The 18,159-nt window shown below is 36.8% G+C and overlaps 2 protein-coding genes across 2 annotated transcripts; both read left to right on the top strand.

Moving 5' to 3' along the window:
* Nucleotides 1-463: 463 nt before the first annotated feature.
* COX10 (cytochrome c oxidase 10) lies at nt 464-12,549 on the top strand. The gene is made up of 7 exons (XM_039043296.2): nt 464-982; nt 2,247-2,376; nt 2,970-3,107; nt 3,234-3,367; nt 4,310-4,435; nt 4,821-4,924; nt 11,999-12,549. The coding sequence occupies exons 1-7, from the start codon at nt 636-638 to the stop codon at nt 12,364-12,366; spliced, it is 1,347 nt and encodes a 448-aa protein (XP_038899224.2). The 5' UTR covers nt 464-635; the 3' UTR covers nt 12,367-12,549.
* A 1,832-nt stretch (nt 12,550-14,381) lies between these two features.
* Nucleotides 14,382-17,831, top strand: MSI1 (Transducin/WD40 repeat-like superfamily protein). Its single transcript, XM_039050828.2, has 7 exons — nt 14,382-14,980; nt 15,285-15,611; nt 15,849-16,001; nt 16,323-16,447; nt 16,680-16,775; nt 17,027-17,305; nt 17,420-17,831. The coding sequence occupies exons 1-6, from the start codon at nt 14,636-14,638 to the stop codon at nt 17,250-17,252; spliced, it is 1,272 nt and encodes a 423-aa protein (XP_038906756.1). The 5' UTR covers nt 14,382-14,635; the 3' UTR covers nt 17,253-17,305; nt 17,420-17,831.
* The last annotated feature ends 328 nt before the right edge of the window (nt 17,832-18,159 follow it).

Below are 18,159 nucleotides of genomic sequence, written 5' to 3'. Positions count from 1 at the left end.
GAAAATATGAGCATTTAAACATTATGAATAATCCATTAAAAGTTTTCATTTGTGCTTGTGCCTTATTGTTGAAAGTCCAACTAATTGAACTAATTGAAAGGGTAATATTAAATTTAATTTCAAACTCAAAATTAGAACTCATTCAATATATACAAGTGTTTCAGTAGGGAAAATTGTATAATATATGTTCAAACTTTTAATTTTATGTTTAATAAGTCTTTAACTATTTGCATTATGTTCGTGATGACAAATTAATGTCAATAATATATACATTCGAATTTAACAATATGCACGATGAGAAATTCGAGATCTTTTAGTTGAATGTACATCATTTTAGTCAGTTGAACTATACTTATATTAAGATATTAATATCTTGGATTGAAATGAATGCTATATAATCAAATTTGATTTACAAAAGATATGTTTTAGATTAGTTTTATGTTTTTTTATTTTAAAATATCAGTGACCTTAAAATTAATCAAGACATATATCATCCAATGTATAAATAAAAAACGATTAATATGTGATAGATCTAAAAGAAAAGTACGAACAATAATTTTACAAGTTTCGGTCATTGTAGCAGATTATCGACCGCGTTGATCCCAATTTCGTCGCCATCCATCGCCGCTGCCGCCATGTGGAGAAACTCCCGGAGTTTCTCATCCAAACTCCGGTTATCATCTTCATCTCCTAACCCTTCAATCACAACCTCCATTTCCACCTTCTATCGTCACGTCGGCGTCGGTCGGCGCCCCCTCTATCCTTATTCATCATCGTTGTACTCTTCTTTATCATCGTCGCCGTCCTCTTCGGATCCGATCAGACTAGGTTTTTCGAATTCCCATGGATTTCGGGTCTTTTCGAGCGTTGCTGATCCATCGTCTTTGGATTCCGCACCGGTGGTTTCCAGAGCCAGAGAGGCCGTGGACTTAGCTCGCCACTATGGTCGCTGTTACTGGGAGCTCTCTAAGGCTCGTCTCAGGTACTTTGTTCACGTGCAATTGATTGTTTGGCTGTGCTTTCACGTTTTGATTCACTGGTATAGAGTGAAATTCGATTTCTTATTTCTGGTTTTCTAAATATCTTGTACAATTGAGATACAGAAGCAAAGGGCAGCATTAAATCTCGGAAATTCCCAAAATTCTTATAAATACGAGCATTCTCTTTAAGACAGTTTCCTTAGAGCTGCTTTTGTAATATTGTATTGTCCCGCAATTATTGGAGGAGTTTGTAACTTCCCTTCGTTTATGCTGATTTGAATGAAATTATGTTTATACACGTTCCTTGAGTTGATAATTTCATTGCATTATTATGTTCAATGAATTCATTTTGGAACCTCAATTATTCATATGCGTATTTGTTAGGTCTAATCTCTTTTAAAGAGCGGTTTGCTGTTTTGATATGTAATTAGTGCCTTTGTGTTCACCTCTTCAAGTTTTGATAGCATCAATCAATACTAGGTTTATTACATATGGGGAAATAAAAATCAAACTGTCTTTCTATGGTTTAGATTTTTTCTTCATAATTTTATTGTAAGGCAAACTTTGTTCCGATCAACCAATTGCATTGATTAAACCACCATGGGCTGACCAAATGGTCAATAAGGTCCCATGTGAATGATAAAGTGCTGAGAGAAGACGCGTTCAAGTTATGGTGGTTACCTACCTTGGATCTGAATGTAATAGGGTCAAACAACTATTTTGTGAGAGTGATCTAGGTGTGTGCCAGGCTGTCAGCTGGGTGAGACATTCACAAATACAAGAAAAACTGAAAAGAAATGATGGAGATGGAGTACTCGTGACCAGTAGAACTCTAAAACTATGGAACCAACTGGTTTCACACCAGGGGAACAATATGCGGAGCAACGACCGCAACAGTTTAGAAGATATCTTTAGAAAAGGTTTTAGCACCAGTGTATCCCATATGTACTCTAGTTTATTCAAAGTATCCAATGTTGTAACACTATCGACTTACCGGGAAAAAGGGAGAAAATCACTTTGATCTCTTCTTTCGAAGCAATAAGGGCTCCTAGAGAAAAATCTATGCTGGAATTGTGTATACACTTTGGTTGATATTTTAAGGTAGGACAATAGCCTTAGCTACCCTTACCTGTATCTTCAATAGAAGCTCTTGCTGTCAAGAAAAATTATAGACCTTTTTTTTTAATACTTGCACAAGGTTCTGCCTCCTAGATTCACTTTCATGACTGTTGTTTCTTTTGTCTTGCATATGCATCCTTGTTGCAGCATGCTAGTAGTTGCAACTTCTGGGACTGGATTTGTTCTAGGGAGTGGAAGTACTATGGACCTTGGGGGACTTTGTTGGACTTGTGCTGGTACCATGATGGTTGCAGCATCTGCAAACTCCTTAAATCAGGTTTCTTTCATTTTCAATTGCAACTCTTTAAAGTGCCCAATCTATATGCTTGCCCTCTTCCTTCTCCTCCTCGTCTTCTTCTTCTTCTTCTTTTTCCCTCCTTTCTTTCTTATATATATACATATATACATATATATATATTTAACGTTTCACCTTGTAGAGGATGCATCTTATTCTGTATCCCATCCGCATCCATTCTTCTTGGGTGATTGTTTTGAGTAAGACCTGTTACATATTAGCCAAGGTTGTAAAAGATGAATACTAACAATTTATGGACTTCTGCATTCTTTGTACCTTTCAGAATCTTAACTTCAACATTGTTTTTGCTGTTTTTATTTTTTGGTTGAAATTGACTTTGGCTAAGATAATAGCCCACAACAGCCTTGATTGTACACATGACTCCCTGGAAATCATGGAGAGGAATTTAACCAAATTATCTTAAAAGTAATAAAAGCATTTATGATTATGTCCCACTAACGATCTTGCTTGAAAAGGATTTGTTCTGTAGGTTGCACAGCTGTGTCTTTGAGTTCTAATTATGTCCCACTAATTTTCTCTTGGTTGTTACATTAATTATAAATTAATTTAAATAGGTTTTCGAAATAAAAAATGATGCTAAAATGAAGAGAACACACCGAAGACCACTACCCTCAGGGCGCATCACAAGTGCACATGCAATCACCTGGGCAACTTCTGTTGGTTTAATTGGGACTGCTATGTTAGCTACCAAGGTGATAAGATAAATCGCTCATCGTCTTTTTATTGTTATTAAATTATTATCTATAATTATGTTGCCAATTTCTATTGACTATGAGCCAATGTGCTTATTTTGTTCTTTATGGACAAGGTTGTTGCAGACTAATATCTTGGCAGCTGGTCTTGCAGCTTCAAATTTGATTCTCTATGCATTTGTATATACCCCACTCAAGCAGATTCACCCTGTCAATACATGGGTTGGTGCCATAGTTGGTGCCATTCCACCACTTCTTGGGTAAGTTCTAATCTAGTGTTCTGATTACGTATCTTATTAGTGAAATATGTTATACCCCCTTTCAGAAACCAGATGTTTCTATATATTGGACCTTTACCTTTTAAATTTGACAACTTAACCTTCTGACTAAATGGCATTTTCATTCTAGTCAAGTGAAATCTTGAACATTTTCTGAGTTCCTTGTGATTTTTGTATGATATTGGTGCAGAGGTACTGTTGAGATTTTTAGTACTTATTGCAGTTAAAGCGACTGATGAAAAGTTTAGCTATAGGTTTTTTAGTGAGTAATATCATTGTTTAGCTTGATTGTCTGTAAATTAGATTTACATTAGGTATTTTCTTTATAAAAGTGATTGGACTGGAAGGTGATTATTGGCAATATAGACACAATCCTAACGACAGGACAATTGTAGACAGAAACCTAAATGCAGTTGAGGAAAATTAAATGATTTCCGTCCAAGATCTAGGAAACATCTGGGTTCAAACTGTAAGGATTCTCCCTTACTACCCAATATTCAAGCATGTTAATAAACCCAAAACACAGGGGAGACGAGTTCGATTACTAACAAAATGAGGATACAAGAACACCACAGCCAACTAAGAGGGCTGCTCTCTCCACAGTGAACTATTGTTCATACACAAAACACAAGATATCTAACCCTAGCCAAAACAAAGGTATAAATACCAACATTCTCCTGTCACAAGTACAACGTGGGACCACACCAACTACCCTTCTATCTGGGGTGCAAACACCTTTTTATCCCTTCTTTTATAAACATTCTTAATGGGTGGTCTAGCACAAACTTAAAACTATTATTTTGTAACAGTACCGTACTGAACTGAATCATAACCCTTAGCTTTCAGCCTTGCAGTATGCTTTTTTTTAATCATCATCATCATCATCATCATTTTATTTTTTATTTTAAAAAATTGGGCTTTCAGGTGGGCTGCTGCTTCAGGACAAATATCTCTAAATGCAATGATTCTCCCTGCTGCCCTTTACTTCTGGCAAATACCCCATTTTATGGCCCTTGCATATTTGTGCCGTGATGATTATGCTGCTGGAGGGTAAGGATATATTTTGATTGCAATACTAATTGGTATGTTAATTGCTGCCCATCACAATTATATCGTGTTATAATGAATACTTGTTCAAATTGTTCATAGTCTGGATGGTTTGAAGTATACTAGAAGAGTGTCATTTGAAGTATACTAGAAGAGTGTCCAGGATTGAAGTACTTGCAGTTTAGATTTAACTTTCATAGGTTGGCACTGGCAGATTGCAAAGTCTTGACTGTTTAATAGTAAAAATTTACAATTTGAGTCGCCTACATGGGATCCATAAATTTTGTACTCTCTATTCCCTGTTTAAAACACCTAGAACGCGAACAATAAGTTGTTTAATTATTGGGACTGTTTGAAATGCTCTCTTACCCTGCTCTCTGGTATTTAGGTACAAAATGTACTCTCTCGCTGATGCTTCTGGTCAGAGAACTGCTGCGGTGGCTTTAAGAAACTGTCTGTACCTCATTCCTTTGGGATTCTTGGCTTATGATTGTAAGTTACCATCACACTCTCTATTTGATAGCCATCTGCTGCAGATTTAATCTCCATGCAGATTTTTCACATATAATAGAATACGTTTGACCATCTTTTTCCTTTTAAAAAAATGGTCATGATGCAAGCAACTTAGTAACTACTAATACTCTTAACAATTACCCATTTAACTCTTTAGCATTTAAATATAGGTGTTACAAAACTGGTATACTTCTTGTGTAAACTTTTCGACAGAACTGTAAATGTGGATAATGGTTCATACGAACTTGAGGCATAAAAGTTGAAGAAGTGTTGTTTCTTTGGATATTTGTACTTCTATATCCTAATGACCGAAGGAAGAATTCTGTGATTTTAGGAATCTTTCCTCCTATATCAGTTTATACTTTATAGGATATACATCCGGCTCCAATTTAGTAGTTGGGAGCTTTAAGTGATAAACAACAAACTCACTAGAGAATAGCCCTGTGCAGGTGTGCTAGCATAAGATCATTACTTCCAATTTTTATGAGGAGCACACCTTCCAAACTAGCACTAAGGCCACTCTTCCATTTTGCTATCTGATGAAAAGTAAAAAGAGAAGGAAGAAAAAAGGCACACACAAGTATACGTGGAAAACCCTAATATAGGGAGAAAAAACCACGATACAGAGTTTTTCTTATTATAATTTGATACACCAGATACACAGAGGCTACATGCTTAAATAGAAAAAAGGGAAACCCTATAGTACAGTGAAAAGACAAAATTGCCCCTAGGGCTAACATCCTAATTTCAACACTCCTCCTCAAGTTGGGGCGTAGATATCAATCAATGAGGCTCAACTTGCTAATACATGAGTAAAAAAAACTGTCTGGAAAGCCCTTTCGTAAGAACATCTGCAATCTGTTGACTGGAAGGAATATAGGGAACACAAATGTTGCCACTGTCAAGTCTCTCCTTGATGAAATACCTATCAATCTCCACATGTTTCGTTCTGTCATGTTGTACTGGGTTGTTTGCGATACTTATTGCGGCTTTGTTATCACAGTAGAGTTTCATCGGTCTGTCATGACCTTGATTGAGATCACTTAGGACCTTTTCCAGCCAAATTTCCTCACATATCCCCAGACTCATGGCCCTGTATTCAGCTTCGGCACTATTTCTGGCAACAACTCCTTGTTTCTTACTCCTCCATGTCACAAGGTTACCTCACACGAAGGTACAGTATCCCGATGTTGACTTTCTGTCTACCACAGAACCTGCCCAGTCAGCATCCGTGTATACCTCGATGCATCGTCTGTTGGACTTTCTGAACATCAACCCTCTGCCTGGAGAGGTTTTCAAATACCTCAGGATGCGCTCTACTGCTCTCATATGTTCTTTGTAAAGAGGGTGTGATCTGAGTGTCCCTGACTGTACCCTTGTGACTTCATAAAGGTAGTGAATTTGCCAAACCAGGCTCTCGGAGACTGTTTCAATCCATAGAAGGACTTCTGCAGTTTACATACTTGGTGATTGAACTGTTTCTCGAATCCTGGGGGTGGACTCATGTAAACTTCTTCTTCTAATTCCCCATCAAAGAAGGCATTCTTCATATCAAACTGGTGGAGAGGCCAGTCTTTATTAACCGCAACTGAGAGAAGAACCCAAACGGTGTTTAATTTTGCTACTGGGGAGAAAGTCTCGGAGTAATCTATTTCGAAGGTATGAGTGAAACCTCTAGTAACTAATCAGGCCTTGTATCTGTCAATCGTTCCATCAGGTCTATATTTAACGGTAAACACCCACTTGCACCAAACTGCTTTGTGTCCCTTAGGAAGAGTAACTTTGTCCCATGTGTTATTTTTCTCAAGTGCCCCCCATTTCTTCCATGACTGCATCTCTCCATTCGGGAATCTCCATTGCTGCATATATATTGCTCGATATTGTAACTGTGTCTAGGCTTGTAGTGAGGGCTTTAAATACGAGAGACAAGTTGCTATAAGACGCGTAATGCTGCAAAGGATACTTCGTGCATGATCTCATACCCTTCCTTAAGGCAATAGGGAGGTCAAGAGAGGCATCATAGTCTTTCTTCTCCTTTGGCTCCCTATTGCATTCATCCTCCTGTTTATGTGTCTTATCTTCCAAGGGATCTCCTCTAATGTCAACATTGTTCTCTGCTGGAACAAGTTCTTCACAGCTACCATCACTTGTATCAATCACATTCTCGGTACAGTCCTCAGTGCTGTCACTGTCTTTTCTGTCTTTACTCACATCATTTTCAACACAAGCATCATTGTCAGCATAAATGTTACCATTATCAAGTATAGGAGTACTAGTACCTGGAACTGACACCCATTCTAACTCATGGATTGGAGTTGGAGAAGTAACAGGCGGTGTTATTTCCTTTCTAAGATTCCTCTTATAGTACATGCACGAGATTTGTTCGGTGGGCAGAATGTGTTCATTGACACTTATGTTAGGAATCGGTTCAGGTAAGATTGACAGACTCGGACCCCAATTAGTCTCTTCACTAGTACTCTTCCTCTGAAGAAGACTAAGGGGAAAGAAGGGGTGATCTTCGAAGGTCACATCCATGGAGACAAAATATTTTCGGGAAGAAGGATGGTAACATTTGTACCTACGTTGATGAAGTGGATATCCCACAAAGACACACTTTTGGGCCCGGGGGGTAAACTTGGTTCGACTAGGGCCATGGGTATAGACGAACACAACACACCCAAACACTCGAAACGGAACATCAGGGATGAGTCGGTTATCAGGATAGGACTCTTTGAAACAATTTAAGGGGGTTTGGAATTTTAAGACCTGGGAAGGTATTCGGTTTATCAAATGAGCTGCTGTTAGAACATCTCCCTACAAATAGGACGGAAGGGAAGTTGACAACATAAGAGACCGAGCAACTTCAATCAGATGATGGTTTTTCCGTTCGATTACTCCATTTTGTTGAGGAGTATATGGGCACGAACTCTGATGGACAATTCCTTTAGAGATTAGAAATTCCATAAAGGAGTTATTAAAAAATTCTTGATTATCACTACGAATGATAGCGATCTTTACACTAAACTGAATTTCTATAGAATTGTAGAACTGTTTGAAAACAGATGTGACTTTAGACTTGTTGGTAAGAAGGAAGACCCAAGTTAATCTAGTGTGGTCATCAATGAAGGTTACAAACCACCGTTTGCCCGTGACGGTAGTAATAGGTGACGGACCCCACACATCGCTATGGAAGAGGGTGAATGGTTTGGAAGGCTTATAAGGCTGAGGCTTCAGTGAGACACGTGATTGTTTAGCTTGGACATACACAACACAATTTAAATTAGAAAGATTAACATTGCGAAATAGATGAGGAAACAAATATTTCATATAATGGAAACTAGGATGTCCAAGATGATAGTGTCATAACATATAATCAGTTTCAAAGGTAGAAAAACAAGACGAAAGTAAACTAGTCCTATCACGTATCCTAGATGAAGCATCTTCAGTAAGAAAATAGAGCCCCCCATCATGCCAGGCAGTGCCAATCGTCGTCCCTGAGTTCAGGTCCTGAAAAACAACAGTATCAGGTGAGAAAGTAACTCGACATCGCAAATCCTTTGTAATCTTACTAACAGATTTCAGATTATAAGAAATTTTAGGCACATGCAACACATCCTGAAGAACCAACCCCTCAAAGGGTGACAAACGACCTTTCTCAGCTACAGGGGCGAAGGATCCATCAACAATTCTGATCCTCTCATTCTCAGCACTTGGATGATATGAAATAAACTGGTCGGAAGAACCAGTCAAGTGGTCTGTAGCCCCTGAATCTAGAATCTACGGCTTGCTACCAGTTATACTAACAAGACCAAAAGATTGAAGAGTACCTGATTGGGCGATCGCACTTACACCCACTGTACTAGAGCTAGTCTGATTGGTTTTCTGATTCTGAGGTTGAGAACCTCTGGTTGTCGATTCATTGGCCAGTGCTTGTCCAGACCCTGATTGACGTCGTTTACCATTCGATAGACGGCCATGCAGCTTCCAGCATTGATCTTTAGTGTGCCAGGGCTTTACAGTGTTCACATACTGGGGTTGGCTTACTGTTTTGCTTATCATTAGCAGAACTTGATACTTTAAATGCAGCCAAGTCAGTTGACGAAACCAGTGGATTATTCATAGCAGTTAACCTATCCTCCTTTAGGCGGACTTCAGAACAAACTGACGAGTTCCTAGTATCCGACTCCTTACTGCGTCAAACTTAGAATTCAGCCTCGCTAGAAAGTCATAAACTTGGTTGGTCTCCTCAGACTCTTAACGTAAGATTCCCCCACACGGGCAATTCCAGACCATCTCTCGACATAGATCCATTTCTTGCCAGATAAGAGATAGCTTGTTGCTAGATAAGCCTGGAAGCATTTTGCCGTTTGGATTACAGTTTCTGTACAGCATCCCAAATGTCCCGAGTGGTGGCTGCATACAGTAGGGGTTTGCCAATTTGAGGCTCTATGCTCCCTACTAAAATAGATTGCAGTAGGGAGTCTTCTCCCTTCCATATACGTTCTTGAGGGTCACCCGATCTTGGTTTCGATATCTCTTCTGTTAGATATCTGAATTTATGCCGACCCTTGAGGGCCATTTTTATGGATTGAGACCAAGAAAAATAATTATGACCATTTAATTTTCCCTCTACAATAATATAGCTAGTAGTATTCCCTATTGCACCAGAAAATAAATTTGTTGTAGATAAAGCAGGGAAAGAGGTTACCGGGCTTCCTGAGTAAGCGGTAGACTAGAGGGGAGTTCTGATCAGCCATTAGAGGTAGCCCCAAGAACCTCTCTGAGAGTGACCATCTGTTATTGAATTGACTCATTCTGCTGTTTAATCTGGAGTTGAAGTTGAGAAAACTGTTTTTGGATATAATCAAAGTTCTGTTCCGAATATAAGGATGATCCACCCATCTCCAATCTGCCACCCATGGGAGGTCCTTGGCTGAAACCACTACTCACTCTCAGTTGGAAGGAAGATGCGACTGGAATAGGGAAATTTGCAGGCACGGTTGGGAAGGAAGAGTGGCTTGGGTCTGATGCAGTTTGGCTGGCTGGGATGGTAGAGCTGGAGTCGACTGCCTTGCCTTGCGCATGGACTTCTACACTAGAACCGAACGGCGACTGGGGTTGAACGGACTGCTACGCTCGGCTGAAACCAACCCAGAACGCTCCGACTGGATGGGTGTCTTTGATCGGATGGCCGCCACTCGTGGAAGGATCGGCGCGAATGATCGGTTGGCTATTGCTCGTGGAATGGCCGGCGCGAACCCATTTGGCTTTCGGTTGGCTTCTAGTCGTCTGGCGTGCTGTCTCCCCTTTGGTTGTTATTTGGTGATCAATTCAATCAGTCGGCTGGGTCCGTTGATCTTTTACCCAGTCGGCTATCTGTCCTCCGGGGTTGGGCTGCTCCAATTGATTGATAAAGGTGTGGTAAGATCGTCTGGAAGTATTGTTCTATGGTTATTTGTACGACGGCTGCAATATTCGTGGTGCTAGATGACACTTGTGATTCTCCTGTTTGATTTTCCTTGATGGTGGCCAAGGTTTCATTTCCTTGCTCTGATACCATGATGAAAAGTAAAGAGAAAGGAAGAAAAAAGGCACACACAAGTATACGTGGAAAACCCTAATATAGGGAGAAAAAACCACGATATAGAGTTTTTCTTATTATAATTTGATACACCAGATACACAAAGGCTACATGCTTAAATAGAAAAAAGGAAACCCTAGAGTACAGTGAAAAGACAAAATTGCCCCTAGGGCTAACACCTTAATTTCAACACTATCAAATAAAATTAGTTCGAGGTCCTAGTTTGGTTGTCTATCCCCCAGTTATTAAGGATCTGTTCGGTAGAGAATCTGAATTCTATTTTATGTTTTCAGATTCACTAAGTTCAACAAATATATATTTGACAGAAAATTCGGAATCTGTTTTGAAAACTATTTTCGGTTTCTGTGAACCAAACAATGTAAATTATGAAAACAACGTTTTTATGTTCTCATTGTATCTAGATTTTGAATTTTAAATTTTAAAAAGCAGAATTATATTAAATAAGGATAAAAATATGTAAAAATATAATATGTCATGTTATAAACTCAATTCATTTTTTTAAAAATATAATGTATATTATGTAGTGTGTTATAAATTATATAATATTACAAAATAATTATTATATAAATTTTTTAATATAAATCATATTCATAAATAATTTTAATAGTTTATTGTCAACTAAATATTAGTGGGTAACTATAACTAGTATTATGATTTATAAAATATACCGTATCAATTTTTTTTTAAAAAAATAATTGTTTAAATTAGAAACTAATTTATGAATCTACTATTAAACATATATATGAAAATATGAAATCAAACTCTTTTTACTGAATCCCTTGTTTTGAAATTTCTAATTTCAAATTCTTTGGCAAACCGGCCCTAACTTTCCCTTTATGTTGACAGTGGCATAGAGTTCAGAAAAGGTTTGACACAAGGATAGTTGTCAAGCCATCTTTCTTTCTAAAATCTTAATAGAAAGGACCGTTAATTTTGGTGTCACGTCATTCGAGTTTCAATTTTTTATCTAAATTCAACCTATGCTAATTGAACCTGTTCATTATGAAAGTTTCAGTTAACATTAACTGTGGGAAAGGCATAACCCTATTCAACGTTTTCTAATTTTGAACCTATTTTATTATATATGTACATAAGTTCGCTAGAGTTTTTATCCGACAAATCCAAATTTCAAATACCTGCGAGTTCGCATAAAAAATTTTCGTACCTTCTGCAGCTTTGCTAAATTTCATTACCAACTAAACCCATGGTTACAAACATTGTGGTATTTGAACAAGTTTACATCTGAAGTATTTGCTTGTTTGTTAGTTGACTGAGAAAGCTATTATATCTGAGGGTCTTCTCAAAATTTTATACATTATACAGATAAATCTGAAATGAACATCCATTGTTATGATTTATACAATTTGATCACTGTGTCGTCTGCCTGGTTTCCTCCCTTGCCAACGGTACCACACGCAACCAAATTCATATGGTATTTTTAATCTTTTCAGGGGGCATCACTTCGGGATGGTTTTGTCTAGAATCATCCATCCTCACACTTGCAATCAGTGCGACCGCATTTTCGTTCTATCGACACTGCACGATGCAGAAAGCAAGAAGGATGTTTCATGCTAGCCTCTTGTATCTTCCTGTTTTCATGTCAGGACTTTTATTTCACCGTCTTTTGGATAACGAGCAGACAATGGAAGAAGATAGTTCCAAAAGGATGTTGGATGATCTAGTACAGGAGGATAGATATATTGCCCAAAAGAACAAGACGGAGCAGAGTCGAGGTGTCGCCCAAAGTCGACCGCCTGTTGCGTATGCTTCGGTTGCACCCTTCCCTTTTTTGCCTGTTCCATTATATGCTGATTCTTGATGAACTTAGTTCCTGTTTTCTTTTGTAGACACCTTCCAGAGCTTCCTCTTTTGAGTGAAATAATGAAGGATCTCAAATTATATAATCAATTATTGGTCATTTTGTATGGTAATAGAATTAATTATACAGAGGTTTACTATTGTGACATTTTTGGAATATGCAGTGAGATTATGCATTATCACCCTTCTGATTTTCTGAATGGCCACTTACTAATGCATTATGTGTGTAATGTCAATGGTTTGGACCATTTTTCTCTAATTTTTCATCAATTTAACCTGACTTTATCATAGGGCTAAATTGAAATATTAAAACGAGGACTAACAGGTCATTATCATTTTAACAATAGGGATTAATAGTTCATATTAAATTTAACATTTTAAATTGAAAATTAAAATCAAAGTAAGGGTTAAAATCTTATTTTCATTCGTTTAACTTTCAAAACATTTATTTCAATTTTAAATTTATATATATATATATATATATATATATATATATATTATTTATTAATTTATATATTTTAAAAAACAGAGTTGTTTTTGGATGCTATAACTTTCAAAATGTTACTAAATACATTACATACAAAAATCACACTATCAATTTGTTAAAGAAAACGTAGATTTGAAGACAAATAATTCTTATCCTAAAGTTTGGGAATTAAATAGATATTTATAAAATTTAAAAACCAAAGTGTGATATATTATTTTTATTTTTTAATTTCGTTTGTTAACTGTTATGTACATGTTTGAAGATTTAAAGTCAAAATAGAAAAATGAGATCATTCGAACGTAGCTTAATTGTATATATATTGACAAAAAAGTTCGAGAATCAAATATTTATCCTTACACATTGTTGAATAAAAAATAATAATAATATCAAACCGAGTATAACTCAATTTACATATGGGTATATTAATAATCATGAGGTGTAGTTTGAAATTCCTCATCCAAATTGTACTCAATAAAATAATAATAATAATAAAAAGAGACATCGACTTAATTTTTAATTAAACAATGGGATTATTATAAATTTAATCTCTTTTTGAAACTTATTTTCATAAATGTCCATACTTTTTGATATTTTCGTATATAAGAATTAATGGATTTTTCCGAAAAGAATACCCTTGAATGTGGTGGGCAGCTGAAGAGAAAATGTGACATTGTGAGAAAATTTCCATATTTACGAAGCACCTTAATAATATATCGGAAAGAGAAAATGCATTTATTTGTTGAAATTTTATTATAAAATTTTATTTATTTTTTATTTACGTTAATTTTATGTATCAACTTATTAGTTTTTCTGACGGATTCATGGTTTTTTAAAAACATATCTTATAACATTTTGTTAGGTATTTGAAAATGTTCTAACCAATATATGAAATATATTACCATTTATAAATTAGAGATTGACTTGATATAAGTTACCATATAAACTAATATATGAAATATACCACAATATATAAATCTCATATTGACTTATGTTCGACATAAATCACAGTATATATCATAAATTTCATTTACATCACATTATACATATAATATATATCACTCAAGTAGAAAATCCCAAAAATCAAATTTTTGTGAACGTGGAGTGAACGAGAGATAGAGAGAAGAGGGATAAAGAGAGAATGAGTGGGAGTTTTGAAAAAATTGTTCTTTTTAAAAAATATATAACTAATTATAGATTAGAGATAAAAGGTAATTGGACCATAATTTTTGTGTGATTAAGAAGTTATTTAGATTATTTTTTAAAATAATAGTAATGCGGAACAAAAATGAAATTTAGATCAAGACATTATTATTTTTTTAAAATAATAATTATTCATGTTTGGTGTCTATGTAAGTTCACATTTTACTTGTCATGCTTATAAATATTGGTATTTGATGGATTTTAAAATTACACACATCCGTATTCTCATTGTGTTCGTCAATTTTATAATAATTTAGATATTTTTTAAAATAATAGTAATGCGATGAAATTTAGGGTCTTTATTAAGGTGTGGTGTGTTGTTGTCCCTTGAATAATTAGTTTGGAGTAAATTGGAGATGCTTAGCAATAAAATGTAATATTAAAATAAAAAATGCATTGAAAACGGCAGTGTCCTGAAGAAAGGTAACTAGAAAGAATTGAGGAGGGGGTTCTAATTTTAGCCCTAGCTCTCCTCGAAGACATATTGGCGGGAACTTCACCGGCAAACCGAGCCCTCAAATTTGCTTCTCACCGACAAAATCGACCCTCAAACTCTGCAAATTTTGCTTCATCGGCGGCGGTAATGGGGAAGGACGATGAAGAGATGCGTGGAGAAATGGAGGAGAGGCTGATAAACGAGGAGTACAAGATTTGGAAGAAGAATACTCCGTTTCTTTACGATTTGGTCATCACTCATGCCCTAGAGTGGCCTTCACTTACTGTAGAGTGGTTGCCGGACAGGGAGGAGCCTCCAGGCAAGGATTACTCCGTTCAGAAGATGATTTTGGGGACCCATACCTCCGAGAATGAACCCAATTACCTCATGCTCGCTCAGGTTCAGCTTCCGCTTGAGGATTCGGAGAACGATGCGCGACATTACGATGACGACCGTGCTGATGCGGGTGGCTTCGGGTGTGCGAACGGCAAGGTTTGTGGATTTGGATCTTTTTCTTTGTTCTCCTAGACATGAAAGAGCGTAAACTTGAATTTTGAGTTTGAATTTTCTTGCTTACAAGAATTAATCTGGAGGCGGACGGAATTTGCATCTGGAGTAGTTCGTTTTTAGTTCCTGTAGTGCTTTCACAAGAAAAAGTCTGAGGCAATGGGATTTGTAAAAGGGAACATTTTCTTTCTTTAGGCACTGCAATTGGTAGATTAAAAGTAGATCGGTTGACGATTTTTTTTTTTTTGGGTAGAGATGCAAACTTATATTGATTCTTCTCTCAATTCAGGTACAAATAATCCAGCAAATAAATCACGATGGGGAAGTCAATAGAGCCCGTTATATGCCTCAAAATCCATTTATTATTGCTACAAAAACTGTCAGCGCCGAAGTCTTTGTTTTTGACTATAGTAAACACCCGTCCAAACCACCTCTAGATGGTACCTGCAATCCCGATTTGAGATTGAGGGGTCACAATACCGAAGGTTATGGTTTATCGTGGAGTAAGTTCAAGCAGGGCCATTTACTTAGTGGTTCTGATGATGCACAGATTTGTTTGTGGGACATTAATGCTACTCCGAAGAACAAAACCCTTGAGGCTATGCAAATTTTTAAGGTGAGCTCCTCTTAAACAGTCCTTACAATTCGATCTTAATGATTTTGGAATGGATTACACAAGGACTTCTAATGAATTTGTATAATTATATAAATATATAATTTGGATGACTGCAAATTATTATGGTAGATAACGAAGTAATAAATAACTCTAACTAACTAACTCGTGAAAAATGTTGTATCTATTGCGTGGTGCTATTTTGGTTTTATTTATGGTTTGATGTGATCTCTATGACAGGTTCATGAAGGTGTTGTGGAAGACGTTGCATGGCATCTTAGGCATGAATACTTATTTGGTTCAGTAGGTGATGACCAATACTTACTCGTCTGGGATTTACGAACTCCTTCAGCTAATAAGCCTGTACAATCTGTAGTTGCTCATCAAAGCGAGGTAGGTGCTACTGGAAGTTAAATGAAAATACATGCAAAATAGTGGTTGTGAATGCTGGTTTGTTCCTTGCAAGTGAGGAACTGCTCCTTTCATGGTTACTTGCGATGAAAAATCTTATGAGAGAATCTTAATGATCATTCTTCAGCAATCAGATTTTTCCACTTGTTTATTGTAGTACTAGATGTCTTTTGTTTTTTGTTTTTTCCTTTTTGGGTTGAAATCATGTGGCACTTGGCCATTATTCACTGTGGTAAATGGTACTGAAATAGATGCTGATCTTTTGGCTTTTATAAAATTGTTTCCCGTGTAATTTCATCTCAGGTTAATTGCTTAGCATTCAATCCCTTCAATGAGTGGGTTGTAGCCACAGGGTCAACTGATAAGACGGTTAAGTTGTTTGATCTACGTAAGATAAGCACTGCACTCCATACCTTCGACTGTCACAAGTAAGCATCCTCAGGTTATGAAGTTCATCAATCCTGATTTTGCTTGCCAGGTGCTGGAAAAACACAGCACATGTGCAGCTAGATGTCTAGACACACACATCAATCCTGATTTTGCTTACCAGGTGCTGGAAAAACACAGCAGATGTGCAGCTAGATGTCTAGACACACTTTAAAACCTAGTTTGTAGCTGTTGGCACTTGTTGAACGTCTATACTTCTTTTTTGTGCAACAGGGAGGAAGTTTTTCAGGTTGGCTGGAATCCAAAGAATGAAACGATCTTAGCTTCTTGTTGTCTTGGTAGGAGACTCATGGTTTGGGACCTTAGCAGGTATTTTATCAACAAACTGTAGTGTAGTCACAGTTATTTTGTTTTAGCAATGACTGCTTAAGTTGGAAGAGTGATATCTGATAAAAAAAAAAGGTTGACTATGTGATAAGCTAGCCATCAACTAAATCGTGTTTACCTCGTGATATATTTTTTGAAAGTTCTCCAATGCCTGAAGAAATCAGGGCGACTCTTCATATGATTCCTATACTCATTTACGTAACGGGAGTTCTTTTGTGGGTTTTCGTCTGCAGAATTGATGAGGAGCAGACACCTGAGGATGCAGAAGATGGCCCGCCCGAGTTGCTGTTCATTCATGGTGGTCATACCAGTAAAATATCCGACTTTTCTTGGAATCCGTGTGAGGATTGGGTGGTTGCTAGTGTAGCTGAAGATAACATACTACAAATCTGGCAGATGGCCGAGAACATCTACCATGATGAAGATGATTTGCCTGAGGAGCCTCCAAAGGCCTCTTAGTGTTTTATTCTCTGTATTTTAAGTAGTACTCAAGACTACTAAAATCTATCAAGGTATCATTTAGGTCTTCCAATCCTCAGTAATCTTTTTCTTCTACTTGTTCCTCTTTTCTTTAAACCCGCACCCCAAATGGTGTTTTAGGAATCTGATTTCCCTTTTCTTTTCAGTTCTAAATATAAAGAGGTGTTTTTGAGGCTCTGGATTGTGGTGATTCTCATCATGGCTATGGATATGGATCATGGATGGGTACAAGGGAGAAACTTTGTAGAGCTCGGTGGGATTGCGTGGAGGTTGCGGATGTTGGAAGAAAAGATAATAGGTCACTAAATGCAGGATGAGAAATGGTGAGAGGATGTGTTGTAGGTCTGTCCTTCCTAAACTTTAGTTCAATACCGTAAGTAGCATACTTGTTCATTGTTAGGGTCTATAATGTTCCACCATTAACTACTATGGGATGAAGGGCCTTGGAAAGAGAATTTGTTTTAGATCTTTATTCTTCAACTTTCTCTCTTTGTTGTAGGTGGCTCATTAGAAATATGGTTCCCTTTCATTTTGATGTGATTGGAGGTTTTTGTGCCATTTGAGCTTTTAAAATGATTTAGATAGAGACCTAACAGAAAATGAATCACAATCCAAGGACTTTAAAATGAAATGACTTTTACCATCTTTAGTAGAATGGATCACTCTCAATGTAGGTATGATCTTCAATCTTCCTTTGTAGTTATTTGGGCAATGGCAAAAATCACCCTTGAAGCATGATGATAGTTGTAATTATATCCTCAAATTTTTAATTATAGAAATTGAGCTCTCAAACTTGTATAAATGTTAAAATTGAACTTCAACTTATATTGTGGTTGCAATTTCAACCATTTTTATTATAAGTTCAAGGGTCTAATTTTGAAGGCTC

Source organism: Benincasa hispida, chromosome 1 (genome assembly GCF_027475165.1).
Source record: "Benincasa hispida cultivar pf3 chromosome 1, pf3_genome.v1.1, whole genome shotgun sequence".
NCBI classification, from domain to species: domain Eukaryota; kingdom Viridiplantae; phylum Streptophyta; class Magnoliopsida; order Cucurbitales; family Cucurbitaceae; genus Benincasa; species Benincasa hispida.
Note: the sequence above shows the minus strand (reverse complement) of the source record. Positions and strands in the feature narration are given on the sequence as shown.

Bases quoted from the DNA above. Each gene is read 5' to 3' on its own strand.
- MSI1 (XM_039050828.2), top strand. From the start codon at position 14,636: ATGGGGAAGGACGATGAAGAGATGCGTGGAGAAATGGAGGAGAGGCTG. The intron at 16,002-16,322 runs GTAGGTGCTACT...ATTTCATCTCAG, and splicing joins TAGTTGCTCATCAAAGCGAG to GTTAATTGCTTAGCATTCAA. The intron at 16,776-17,026 runs GTATTTTATCAA...TTTCGTCTGCAG, and splicing joins ATGGTTTGGGACCTTAGCAG to AATTGATGAGGAGCAGACAC.
- COX10 (XM_039043296.2), top strand. From the start codon at position 636: ATGTGGAGAAACTCCCGGAGTTTCTCATCCAAACTCCGGTTATCATCT. The intron at 983-2,246 runs GTACTTTGTTCA...TCCTTGTTGCAG, and splicing joins CTCTCTAAGGCTCGTCTCAG to CATGCTAGTAGTTGCAACTT. The intron at 4,925-11,998 runs GTAAGTTACCAT...TAATCTTTTCAG, and splicing joins GGGATTCTTGGCTTATGATT to GGGGCATCACTTCGGGATGG.